The sequence below is a fragment of the Diadema antillarum genome, unplaced genomic scaffold, assembly GCF_040938485.1.
Source record: "Diadema antillarum isolate AM-2024a unplaced genomic scaffold, OU_Dant_1.0 seq00000961_RagTag, whole genome shotgun sequence".
NCBI lineage: Eukaryota > Metazoa > Echinodermata > Echinoidea > Diadematoida > Diadematidae > Diadema > Diadema antillarum.
In genome coordinates this window covers 351366-365236 of record NW_027271808.1, presented here as the reverse complement: position 1 = coordinate 365236, position 13871 = coordinate 351366, and the positions used below count along the sequence as shown (strand labels likewise).

Genomic DNA, 13871 nt, shown 5'->3' with positions numbered 1-13871 from the left:
TCTAGCTGAAACTGCAAAGGAAGAGTGTTTTTTTTTTTTTCCAAGTGTAAAATGCCACAGAAGTTTACAAAGCATAAAAGGCCATTCAAAACTTGGATTCATACACACAAAGAGCACAAATGTCACATCATAATCACAAAGGACCCTAACACCTATAAGAGAGATTTTCTGACCTTCCAGCCAGATATCATACAGCTGTATCTAGGTTTGCATGTGTTGCAACATGCAAATAAGTAGATGCCTATGATCATCTGCTTGATACTGTAAGCTGTGAGTGTTGCTTGTTGGGAGTATCTTATGAATATTTCAGTGTACTTAGCCTAAACCAAGTGTCTAACCACAGAGTATATAGGTCAAAATGTCACATCACCAGAATTTTATTCCATAAGAGATAATGTTAGACAATGCACCGGTCATACGTCCAGCCGTAACATCTTTTTTGGGGCCCTAAGCGTCCAGTCAGGAGTTCAATATTGTGCCTCACAGAAAATGGCACTCCTATCAACCCCCCCCCCCCCACCCAACATAATTTCAAGAAAAAAGAAGAAGACATCAATGACTTTGTATTACTGCTGGATCTGCTTTGAAAGAAGTGTTGGTGTGCGAGAAGCATTTCACAGAACAATCATGTTCTGTACCAAAAACAGCAGATGAAATTGTTCCTTTTCACAGGTTCACAGTCTATTCCATTGCGTTCCCTCTTCATGTACCCAAATATCAGCCGAGTCAACTGAAATTCATGCTTAAGAGTTTCTACTACTACAGGACAGGTATTCCATAAAAAATAAGTTTTCAACACATTCAACTAAGATCAATCAGAACTAACGAGAGACTATTTCACGAGAAACTCATTTAATTCACAATCTCTTCTGATAAAAGCACGTAAAACATCGAATTCAAACACGATCTACCAAGTAAGACAACTGTGATGGTGACTCAAATACTGTGGGGGTTAACTTTGTACAGAAAACAAAATCCCCTACACAAACCAGTACAAATTCACACAAGTTCAATTCTTTAAAATGCAATCACAAATGAGACTGTCATCGACATGAAGCTTTATATATAAATCACTAGCATGATTACTCCGGTTCATTTGCAAGTTAAAAAGATATGGTTTGGACAGAGGAAAGCACTTGTGTGCATGGAATAAATTAAGGATCTTACTAACTTATATCATACTTTAATAGCAAAACAGTTATCATACAGCACGGGTAAGTCAATATTAAGAGGCCAGAACTACAAGTGAGCCAGGAAAATTTTTAACGATGGAGTTTAAATGTTTGTGTGATTTGTTGGAACCATGATGTTATATCACAGTTTGTGAAGGCCCAAAATTTGCGAGGTAGAACACTGTTTTGAGTCCTTAAAGTAATCAGCATGCGTAATATTTTCAAGATACAATATCCAATTTAAGCTCAATTGATGATGTACTAAACAAGGTGCCTTAACCACAAATATGATTTTTGATCCACAGTTAATGAAAATACATATATGCTGACATACAAACCTGCCTTTCGTTTAAACACAAATGTATACAAAACAGGATCAAGTGACTTTTAAACCAGAATGATTGATCTAATTGCGATCTGTACATATTTACATTTCAGTAATCTAGGTAGCACTACCCCTTGAAGAATCCTGGCAGAGTAAAAACGTATCCCCCATTTCCAATCCATTATACCAGTGACCTATGCAAGATTTTAGAAAACAAGTGTTACACAGTTTTAGATATATCTTTTGATTATAAAAGGATGACCTATGTTTTTACAACCTAAAATGAACATACTTGTATACAAATCAGTTGTGACTTTTACAAAAATGGATTTACACCAGGAAAAAAATTATACAATATAATGGTAAGCATTACCTATACAGCAATGGTGGGAAATGAAAATAAGACATGGGGGACAGCCCTTTATTGAACACAGAAAGTTATATTTGTTCCACCTAAATTACAACATCTACTTTCCTGAATCTTTGTTGTGAAAGTTCAACACTCCAGCTGTTACACTACATAGGCGGCTATGAGTGCACCTAGCTCAGTTGTGGAGACTGCGAGGAAACCTGGCAGATATCCACACCACTCACTGTGGCGAGACACACCACACAAAATCCTGTCTTGTCTGCAATTCATCCTACATTCAGAGATTGGGTTCATGGATTGGTTCTATGTCTTCGCTAGCTTTTCCACAGAGGGTGAAGATTGCCACTAGACAAGAGGTGTGGCCTGGCCTATCACTGATTTCTGCTTGACTGTCATATGGGGGGTGTCACTGGAATCTCCTTGCTACCAAATATATCTCCTCTGTATGTGATAAATGGCAAATCATATACAACTAGCATAGAACATGTCAAGAAGCAAGGTATGAACACAATAAATCAGATTAGTAAGTCATTACAAGCTTATAACAAAAAAGGAAGAAAAAAAAGCTGGCTCTATACCATCCCGGCTATGTCCTCTTGGATTTTGTCATTGAGAGATTTTGATTGGGTATTCATTCTAGTGCTCCTAACATCAAGTTTGTCCAGACACGAGACATGAGCTTAAATGCCCCCTCCCCCTGCCTTTCACTAAATTCATCAATTAGCGGGGGAATAAGAAAAGTATGTAAAACAGGACTGTCCACACCTGGGTGTGTCATTCAAATGTGTCATGGATGTATGCCGTCATAATTCTAATCCATCAGCAAGCACTTCTGATTATGAAAGACCGGTGATCATGTTTGCGTGTGTGTGTGTGTGTGTGTGTGTGTGTGTGTGTTTGTCCAGGGAGCAATGCTGCTTTAGAGTGATTTTCTCAGGTGAAGCCAGTTGACTATCAATAGCTAGATATCAATCTGTTCTAAACGACATCAAAATAATCTCTTTGGAAGCCAGATGCAGATACATGATCTTATCTTAAAAATGTATATATTGCTCACAAAAGAAGAACAAAAAAAAAATCTCAAATGTCTGTATCTATGACCACATTTACATTTAAGCTAAATGTATATTCCTCCTCTTCTCCTGTTAAAATCAACTACGTGCTGCCCATGTTTTCAAGAACATACTGAAAATTGTGCAGAGAGAAAAAGAAGTTCCCATCCTGCTACATTTTTGTAGCTAACGTCCACCTTAAAACAAGAAGATGAATGAAAATCTGTTTTCTTACGGGCAGCTGACACCTCAGAAGTACCATTTCACCAAATGTACCGTCTCAAAGCTACTTCTTCTCAAGGAGGTGCAACGGAGATTAGACAGCCTGTTGGCTTTGCATTGCTTCCAGGGTGACGGAAAAGTCTGTATTGTTGAAGTTCTGGGCTAAATAGTGTATCTAACCCCATAGTGCCTGGATAGCTAATGACAACTTGTTTGTTTTTAATCATTATTACTTTTTTTACTACCCATATGCAATTCAAGAATATTGGCCTGATCAGATACAAAAATTCAAGAAGTCATGATAACAGGAAGAAAAAAAAAAATGATTCTTCAAAGCCTCTTACTTACCAGATTAGTAGTAGTTGCTACTTCTGCCACCGCCGCTGCTGCTGTAGTTTCCACCATATCCATAACTGCTGCTGCTGCCGCCGCCGCCGCCACCACCACCGGAGTTGCCGCCATATCCTGAAAGCACAGGCATAATGTGATTAGATGTTGTTGGATATAGTAGCCATTGAGTTCAGATTACACTTGTATGTACATGAAACAACTTCATAAATATTGTAATTTTTTCGAGGTATACCCCTTCCCCGCACATTAATTTACCTTTCATGTCTTGAACTCTTACGTACCGTTACCAAATTTGCAACAAAATGCACAAATTTGCTGCTTTACTTTCCACACTACAATCTGCTCACATAAGTGTACCATCCTCACTTTTCTGGTATCACCTAAGCTTTCCTCTCAAAAATCTTCATTTTTGCAATCCTTCTGCATTCATTTTCATTGCTAAAATTATTGCTTAGGATACAATAGTGCTGGAGAATTTAGAAAAGGTCATCAACAAGGTGCAATTAGAACAGATTCCTGCTCACATAATGCACGTCTGAGTTGACGATCTCTTTTATTGGCATGAACAGGGCGACTTTGTTATAACAAGCTGCTTGGAACCACTGAAATTTCCTTGTTATATCAGGGATTTAAAAAAAAAGATAGAAAATTAATCAGACGAACCATCTTGCTATATCCAACATTGCTATAATGAGGCTCCATTGTATGACCTCATCTGATACATACCTGCCAACATTGCAAGATGACATATCTTACTAGTGGATTGCAAAAAATCTCATTTTATATGCAAACTGACGTTAAAAATCTTACTTTCAGTCAAATCTTCAGAAAATACACATGAAAGGTATATCTAATTATTTTTTTAAATCTTATTGCTCTGACAGAAAATCTTATCTTGCTTTTTTTTAATGTAAAAAATCTCACTGAATCTGAAATAATCTTATTAGTTGGCAAGTATGCTGATACAGAGGACGGGTAGTTTTATCACAGCAGAGGCACAACCCTTGTACAACTTACCACCTCCAGAGTAGGGGTTGTTGCGATATCCACTGTTGCCACCCTTCATTGGACCGTATGAAGAGTTCTGACCTCCGTAGCCCGAGCCGAAGTCGTTGTAGCCGCCACCACCACCACCTGATGGAAATGAATGTGTGGGGAAAGTATCTGTTTAACTCCAGTTACTGGCTTTGGTCCATTGGTGCAATGACAATATACCTCATACACAGAGCAAATGTATTCTTTACCGTTGAGTGATGCCTAGGGGAAAACAGGCAAGAAGTTTTGCCATTTTCATATTGAGGAACCACATGACCCTCTGACCATTTGTGGTAACACAGACTGTTTCTTTGATCTGTTCTGAATATACCTCTGAACAGTGTCCATCTGGAGTATAATGGATTTGCTTGAACCTACAAATTAATTCATTTCTGAATATTCCACAAACTTGCAAATACCATCACTTCATTCTTTCAATTTCAATTGCTTGATCCACCAAAAATACAGGTAACATATATAACAACACCCACACACATATGCACAAAAAAGGGTTTCTCAATCCCTGTAACTGTCTCTCACCAGAGTTGTCATAGCCAGAACTATGGTATCCCGAGCCTCCATAGCTTCCACCTCCATAGCTGCTGCCGCCCTGTCCACCTCCGTAGCTTCCATACCCTACAAAATAAGTTTTGGCAAACACATACCTTTACTGTCAGTCAGGGAAGAAACACTGTTGAAGTATGCTTCAAACTGTGGTTACTGATGACTCGTGAGATTATTCATTATGGCCATATTCCAGGGCTGCACGCTAATCCATTTTTTTTTTCTATTGGCCGACCTGTCTGTTGGATCAGTAGGTACCAACTTTTTCCATTTTTACTGGTCCATGTGTGAAAAAGTTACTGGTCCGACAGTGAATGTTACTGGTCCTGGACCATCAGACCAATGCCAATGTGCAGTGTTGCATATTCTTTTAGTCAATATCTAGTTCCCCGCCACCAGAGAAAGGGATATAGATCTATTATTGTGTGAAAAACAAAGATTCATTGTGGTCTTAGAAATTTACTTCAAAAAGTTTCAGACGGCGAGGAAATAAGAATATCAAGAATTTAGAAATACACAGTCATCAGGCAGCTTCGGGACAATTTGATACACTGAATGGAACTCTCTGACTGGAATATATACCTTAATAAAGCAGGCCATTACATTCTTTAGTGGCTTAGAGAGCATTTGGGGCACTGCGAATACATGAAGGCCCTCAATTCTTGCACAGGCAAGAGACCATTCTTTTCATTTTCCACCAATGCCAAGTTTCGACTGGCCCGGGCAGCCAGGAATGTGCGTTTGTAACACCTACTCTATATACATGCATTTACTAAGAAGACAGTTCAACACACTTCTAAGCACTCAAACTAATTGTTTTTTTTTTATTTTTTCCCCCCCTCTTGTTTCCAGTCAACTGACTTTAAATAAGGAGCTGCACCCGTCAACATATTTTAAGTCCTTACGAAGTTACAAAGTATGATGACATGCTTCAAAAGCATACTCCATACCTGACTGCTGGTACCTTCCACCACCACCACCATAACTTCCTCCATAATCTGAATAAGAAAAAGATATCAATTCAAAGAGTAATGCATTTCTTTCAAACTTTTTCATAGAAGATAAAGGGGAAAAAGGTAAAACAGAACAAAAAGAAAGGATATCATACAAGCAAATGAAGTGATCTTTTGAATTGGAACTTTAAAAAAACAAGATACTACAAACACAAGCTCTACATCTGTATATAACATATGCTCTTGTCGTCAAAGGGCGAAAGGAGTGAACTAGCTTTACTATGCATGCATGCAGTAAAAAGGTTATGTCCGAACATTGGCCATACCTCCTCCTCCACTGCGGTATCCACCACGGTTGTTGCCATATCCACCTCTGAAATCTTGTTTAGACAAAAGAAGAGAATCTCGTCTCACAAACATTTTCTCTTTTGTTTTTTTCTCCCCCTCAGTGCGGGACTCAACTGAAGCAGGTCAAGTGTGACAATGGAAAGGCGGAAGTCTTGAAAGGCATAATTTATCATAACTCTATAGAGAAACAATAGAGCTCCATGGTCTAACAAGTTTGCCAACAGCTGATAAAGCCTAATGGATTGCTAAGGTTTCCCTTGAAGGTACAGTGAAACAAATTCTTGACTATGCCAATGTAGTTTAATTGAGATGGGATATAGTAAAGTCACACCAACATTTAAATCACGCCCTTGTACTTCTCCAAATTCTAATTTTCTATTGTCATGAACTGTTCTTCCCATGGCCTTTTATGTCAGACAGCATATTACATAATAAGCCCTAATTTCTCAACTAAATTTTTAAATGGAGAAGAGAGATCACCACAGATAAAGACTACAACTTCTCGAAGTAACACTTGTCACTTTCTCACTCTGACTGAAGTTCAATTTTCTCCTTGTGTAGAATCTATTCTAACCAGAATGTCTCTTCCTGACCATTGAGTGATGAAATACAAACTTGATGAAGTTGTAGAACACTACTTACCTCTGCCTCCTCGACCCCTGCCCCTGCCTCCACGGGGACCTCCAAATCTTCCGCCGTCCCTGTCTTTGGGCACTGCCTTCTTCACATCCAGTGTCCTATCATGGATAATGTGGGGATCATGGTGGCCCTTGACTGGTAAATAAAAGACAACAAACAAAACAAAACACACAATCAGTCTTTTTCCAGAATTGCTGTTTTCATTACATTGACCAGGCAAAACAAATTTGCCTTTTATGCTTAACCTACAAACTTTGAAAAAGTGAATGATTTCACGTGATATCTAATTCATGACTCCAACAGTAATTTGATGATTTGAATCACCACTACTCTTAGATATCAATACATAATCTCGTACAATATCAGCAAGTATGTAATTAGTCAAAGACTATGGCCAATCCTTTTAGCTAACAAGATACCATTGGTCAAAAGTCCCCTCCCCATAACACTGCATGTGGCAAACTATACTGCAAATTTTTTGACATACCAATAGACAGTCATTAATGATTTAAGATTCTTTTTTTTTTACTAGTTTTATGATTTTTTAATTCCTAATAACATGTCAAGAATGCCAACAGTCTGAAAATGAAAATTTTACAGGTGGTTACCTTAGCTCTTCCTATTGTTTATTACACATTACATTCCTCTGCCTGGATGATTATTCTTCTAGTTTGGCAGCCATGGAGCAAATACCTGTTGATTTAGCATGATATGTGTTGAGGTTAGGGATAAAAAGGTTTGCTCTTCAAAGAGCAACCTTATGCTTCTGCACTTACTGATGATACAGTCCACACTGTCAGAATCTTCAAATGAGACGAAGCCAAAACCTCGCTTCTTGTCTTCGTTGCTGCGTTTGGGGATGGTCACCTCAATCACATTTCCAAACTTTGAGAAATGCTCACGCAAATCCTCTTCTGTGGTTTCAGGAGCAAGACCACCGACAAATGCCTTGGTGACAGGTTCTTTAGGTCCTGCATCCTGTTAAAACAAAAAAGAATGCAATGCTTGAGAGCCAATTAGAACAATGGTTGTGACAGTTATGCAAAGTTACTTGTTCTTGCTGTCCTTATGAGTCCAATGCTTTGTCAATCTCTCCAAACATTGGCATGGAAACTACAATGATTAGTATGTAATGACAAAAGAAAAAGAAAAGAAAGAGAAGACACTTGTAAACCTCAATGCAGTACACAATGTTGTATGTAACAATGATTTATTCATTGTATTACAAAGACTTACTCATTGGCATAATGCATAGTCCCATACATGATTATGTGTGTTGCTTACAAAGAGGTAAAATTGGTTGGACAGACCACGATTTGGTTGTGCTGGTTTATATAGGCTGTACCCCAAAGTTTTTATTACTTTATTTATGTGAAAAATAGCGTGGCATTATCATCGGCAAATGAGATATAGAGGTATGTGAACATCAAACTTTTCTTCTCCATTACAAAATCTTCAAAAAGATACAGAGAAGGAGAGGGAAACTGGGATTCACAGACACCGTCTGCAGTAAAGCTACTACTATAATACCATACACCACATATTTTCCTTTGACTGAGCAATTACCTCTTTGGAGAGAGCTCGCTTCACATCAATGTCTCGACCATCCAATGCATGGGGAGCCTCTTTTTTTGCCCGCATCACCTTCTCCACAGATTCTGAATTTGAGAATGTGACAAATCCAAATCCACGTGGTTTCTTGGTGTCTTTGCTAAATGTGAGACAGAGAGGAGAAAAAAATGCACAATAAGCTCATTAAAATGTATTTCTATCATATCTATACATTTGTTTAAAAAATGGTATTTCAAAAAAAAAAAAAAAAAATAGTACTTTCAAATGCATTGCTACATGTAGTTTGAATCAGTTTCAGACCACGCTCTCACATGACACCAGGGCTTGAGCTAGCGCCAATCAATTGCATGCAGGAATCTGCAAAATCTTATTTCAACAGTTAGGCCATTACATTTTCCAGAAGACACATGTTACACAGTATCTCATTACAACATATTGTTTCTAAGATCCATATATGTTATTGAGAGTGTAGAAGTGACTGATATTTGTGGTGAACATTCAATGACACTGACATTTTCTGAACAATGACTTACTCGACAACAACACAGCAGTCCACGATTTCACCATACGACTTGAAATAGTCCCGAATTGATTCTTCATTTGTATCAAAGCTCAGACCTCCCAAGAACATCTTGCGCAGCTGTTCTGGCTCCTCATTCTGCGGGAGAAAACAGTTTACATATATACATAATGTTATTCACAAGTTATCAAGGTTCTGAAATTTGAAAACCAAGGTTATTCTAGTTGTTGCTCAATGTAAATGGGATTTCCATGTGAAACAATGGAAATATGATCTCATAAAACATTAATAAGAGACCCACAGGGTATAGCACTCTTTAGTCAGCTAACACCAGTTGACATTCTTGCAGATTATTATATAAACCTATGAAGAACATAGCAGCTTAGGAAACGCCCGGGGGGGGGGGGGGGGGGGGGGGGGCTGATTTCCATAATGTGTACATCTATTCCTCCCTAATATGTTAAAAAAATATCAAAATATCAATATCAAAATATCCCCAAATACCCCATTTGCGGCAGACTTTGTACAGGGTGCCTATTTGCAGCAAGGGCCATTTTATTCATTGATTCATCTTAATAGAACTTAATAGAACAAATGTTGGTTTATATTCTGTTTTGTATAGAGGACCTCTAATTTGGAATAACTTGCCACAGTCAATTAAAATGAGTCCATCTTTAAATGTTTTTAAACGAAGATTTAAATTATTCTTATTGGAAAAAGAAAAGTAATCTACACAATCGGGTATTACTCTGTGTTTGTTTGTTGTTTGTTTTTGTCTCTATGTGTCTATTGTTGAATATGTATTTTCAATCTCTTTGGTTTTGATATCTATGCAAATTTATTTGTATGATTTAATATGACTTTTATTATAAATGCTTTTGTTATGGTGGCAGCTGCTTATAAAACTTTGTTTTTCTTGCTGTCTCCACATTCTGTTACATTTTTATTGTCAATTTGAATTTATTTATATACTTTGTCTGAATGTTTTTTATCTGTTTGAATGAAATAAACGCGAACTGAAAGACTGAATTGAAATGAAAAGTCCCAATCAGATGTAACTTCCCATAACACTTGCAAGTAACTCCTGCTTGTGTTCTAAAGTGGGATTAAACACGCATGATGTTCATTAGCTGTTTTACTGAAGAATGAAAGTGCCCCTGCCAGAAATAGGCACCCTGCCGCCGCAAACTGGGTTGATTACTCTCCATCTATTCTAGACTCAAAACATTTCTGATTCTATAGCATATTTAATTTATTTCTTCTTTTTTTTTAATTCTTTTTTTTAAAGGAAGATTTGATCATTTTAGGTTTCAGGGCCAGGCCTGGCCTCTGGGGGCCCCCCAAAATGGGGTACAGTGTAATTTGTACAAATATTTTTCTATCACACTAGTGATAATACCTGCAAAATTTGGTGAAAATTAGCAAAGGCGGTCAAACCTTGTTGCAGGTGTTTTTTTACTTGTTGATCTACTTGAAGAGGTCTCTGTAAGTTTTGATGTCTGGCACTACAGATACCTAGACTGTCTAAGTACTTCATATTCACTCTTTGCAAAATTTCCCTTATTCTTTCTTCAGAAGGAATGGAGAATGCTAAGCAGATCACTCACGTTTGCTTTAACTTTTAGTAGTTAGACCTACTAAGTTAGATCCTAGATAGTAGTTCCTATTAGAAAATTATTAGCAATTGTAAACTACTGGTTTGCATTCTATGAAAAAAACAACAACCCTGAAGCAATATCCATGCAAAGGGAAATTCTTCCTTTATGAAACATTATGCTAACTAAATACTTAATACAACTTACTTACTTACAACTAACTTTATACTTAATACAACTACAGGCACGACTTATAATATCTTTTACGGTTGGGCCATGAAGATGCACATGATCTATGCAGAATGAAGTGAAGGAGTGTCTAGATCCATGCAGAATGCAGGTGAACCATTAGTGCGAGTTGGGCCTAGAATCTAGAGTAAAACCCCCAGTTTTCGGCCAGCCTCCAGAATCCGGACGCTTCACTACGCCAGCAAATCACGCATATCACTTTGTTTCACATATTGGCACTGCTGTTCACAACAGGACAGTGCTTTAGTCCCCTCCAAAAAACCATCTAGGATCTCAAATTTCGCCATCAAAAATGAGTGCGCGCCATACCTTGTTGGCGCAAGGTTGCATCGGGGACGTTGCAGCTACATTTATTCACTGCATAACAGTGCATTGGCACGTATGGAGATTTTGTTTTTCTTTTGTGCGTTTTTGAGGATACCATCACACTCTGAGCTTGCGATAAGCAAAATCTGACAGAACGGCGTAATTTTTCAATTTTTAGCGCTTTTTCGGCAACCCCGATTCTTTATACAGGACCCAATTTGCGCGCGCTTTGGAAAAGTTGCGGCGCTTCTGCATTTTTGACGGCAAAATTTGGGATTTTAGATGGATTTTTGGAGGTGACTCTGGCACTTTCCTGTGGTGAACGAGTGTGCCAGTTTCTATATGAAACAATGTGATATGCGTGTGTTCTGACAGTAGAATTTGCTGGCTTGTGATAAGTGATGTGTCCAGATTTTGGAAGCCAGCCGAAAATTTGGGGTTTTCATGATCTGCTAACGTTAGTCACAAACCTCAGCAGTTACGAGTTTCTTCAGCTTCACTGCACAGCAATTTGGCAACACCAACAGAATAATGAAGACATGAAATTGATCTATAGTTTTACCTAACAGTTACTTCGTCTGGATGCATCAGTTGTTAAATTTGATTCATTCATCAGCACGAAGTCACATGCTTCGATTGGCTTGCATTATATGCATGGCGTTTGTGCCAATGGAGAAACCGCGTGCTGAGTGCATGCACGCCATAGAAAATACACGCAGACAGCACGCCATTTAGAAGCATCGTGATCACACACACTGAAACTTGGAGCTACATCTTCAAAAAAATATACAGGAAATGCAAACCAATGGCAATAAAAAATGAACGTAATATTCCTTGAAGATTGTCTACAATTCTTACCCCTGATCCATTGTAATCCATGATGACGATTTGTTTGTTAAAAATTGAAATTTAGACGAGCAGCTTTCTTGGCAGACACGCGTTGTTGGAGCTACTGCAGGACAAAGAGGAAGATGGCGTTCTTTCGATCGTGATGTGCGCACGCACGCATGCGGTATGGATCTGGCGTGCATGCATGCATGCATGCACGCCGCCCGACGCCAAGGAAGGGAGCGCAGCGTCACCGGCGGCGGGCACAGAGTTGATTATTATGCAAATACGATCACGTGTCTTTCCGGATGCGCAGACAGTCGAAAAAAAGCAACGCCGTGAAAAGCAAATGGGCATTGAAGTAGCGTGACGGAGGCTTCCCAACCAAGGAGCTGTTCTCCCTAATTGGAAAAGGGAATCACATTTCAATAATGTTTTGGGACTCGGATCTGTCTTTGAATGTTTCTACAGATAAATGGCGCTATATTAATGCTGTTTCATCATCATCATATCTAAATGATTTTTTTTTTCAATCCTAGTCAAAGTGGCATATGTTCCTCGATACTCATATTATGGTACTGATGTAAGATATCCAGCATTTTAGTGGTTTTTTTTTTTGGGGGGGGGGGGCATGAAGTTAGAGAAAAATCAGACTATCCGTTCCAACCGCCGTCGCTAGATGAGAAAACTTAATTCGGTTTATATGTTACTGTTTGTGACATCACTGCAGGAAAAAAACATAAAGAAAATTCCACAAAAATAAATCAGTCTTTTGCGAAAAGCACACTCCCTTATATTGACTTCCATTTGACTTGTATATACGGGTAATATATTGTTCCTTCCGCTTTCTGAAAGAGGAAGTCACCGTATTGAGTGCTCTTTCATTTTGCTGGAGATATAGAAATATAATGAATTCTTTGCTTGTTATACAGTTGTCCTGAAGTGACGTCACAAACTGTTAGTCTTCTCATCCAGCGATGCGGCAACAGAAGGCTCAACTTACTTTATAACTTTTGATCTGATTGTCCGATTTTCCTCACGAACAAGTTCACTGATGTGTTATGGCAATACACGTGTACATATTGCTGCATTCACTCAATCCACACATAGGTCCTAGCCTAGGTTTAGTAGGTGAACCTGTCTTTTAAAGTCAAAATGAAAATCAATCACACTGCAAGTCAACAGTTCATGTCAAACACGTCGTATATAAGCTCCCACATCATATACAGAAATATTAGGTTTGAGGAAAATTCGACAATCTGTTCAGGAGCAAAAAGTTAGATCCGTGCACTGTGCCATCGTGCTGCATGAATATAGGCCTAAGTAATACTAGTAGCTGTAGAAAGCAACAATTTATGATGTAACAGTCAGGCCACAACCCTGTCAAGAAATCACATTTTCACTGTTTCTAGCATGCATAATCAAAGAGTCACTGACTGTGATGATGACACGGCCGGCCGTATCTTCCAGAAACAGGTGCCCCCTCGGAGGGGCCGGCCAGGTATGGTGCCCCAACAGTGTACTCCAAGCAGTATAGATTGATCTAGACCACCGGTTTTCGTTCGTTGTGTCGAAATTTCGTTATAACCAAACCTTATAGGCCTACGAGTGTATACAATATATAGATGATGATATTAGGACCTGAATTTTGATTTCGTTGTATCAAGAATTTCGTCACTTATGACCATACGGTATGCCCCCCCCCCAAAAAAAAAAAAGAAATGGTGGGCATTATGGCATCGAAATATGGAAGATAATATTATTATGTTT

General features: G+C 38.5%; 1 protein-coding gene across 2 annotated transcripts; it reads right to left on the bottom strand.

The window, feature by feature from the left end:
- Positions 1-917: 917 nt before the first annotated feature.
- Positions 918-12257, bottom strand: LOC139741879 (heterogeneous nuclear ribonucleoprotein A/B-like). 2 transcript variants are annotated; one of them, XM_071652453.1, is made up of 11 exons: positions 12132-12257; positions 9137-9261; positions 8598-8742; positions 7808-8009; positions 7035-7166; positions 6371-6424; positions 6042-6089; positions 5068-5163; positions 4510-4626; positions 3490-3606; positions 918-2308 (listed from the first exon to the last, which is right to left on the bottom strand). In XM_071652453.1, exons 1-10 carry the CDS (start codon positions 12150-12152, stop codon positions 3494-3496), a joined length of 1053 nt encoding a protein of 350 aa, XP_071508554.1. In that variant the 5' UTR covers positions 12153-12257; the 3' UTR covers positions 918-2308; positions 3490-3493. The 2 variants fall into 2 exon arrangements, with proteins under 2 accessions (XP_071508554.1, XP_071508555.1); XM_071652454.1 differs by lacking the exon at positions 6371-6424.
- Between the last annotated feature and the right edge of the window lie 1614 nt (positions 12258-13871).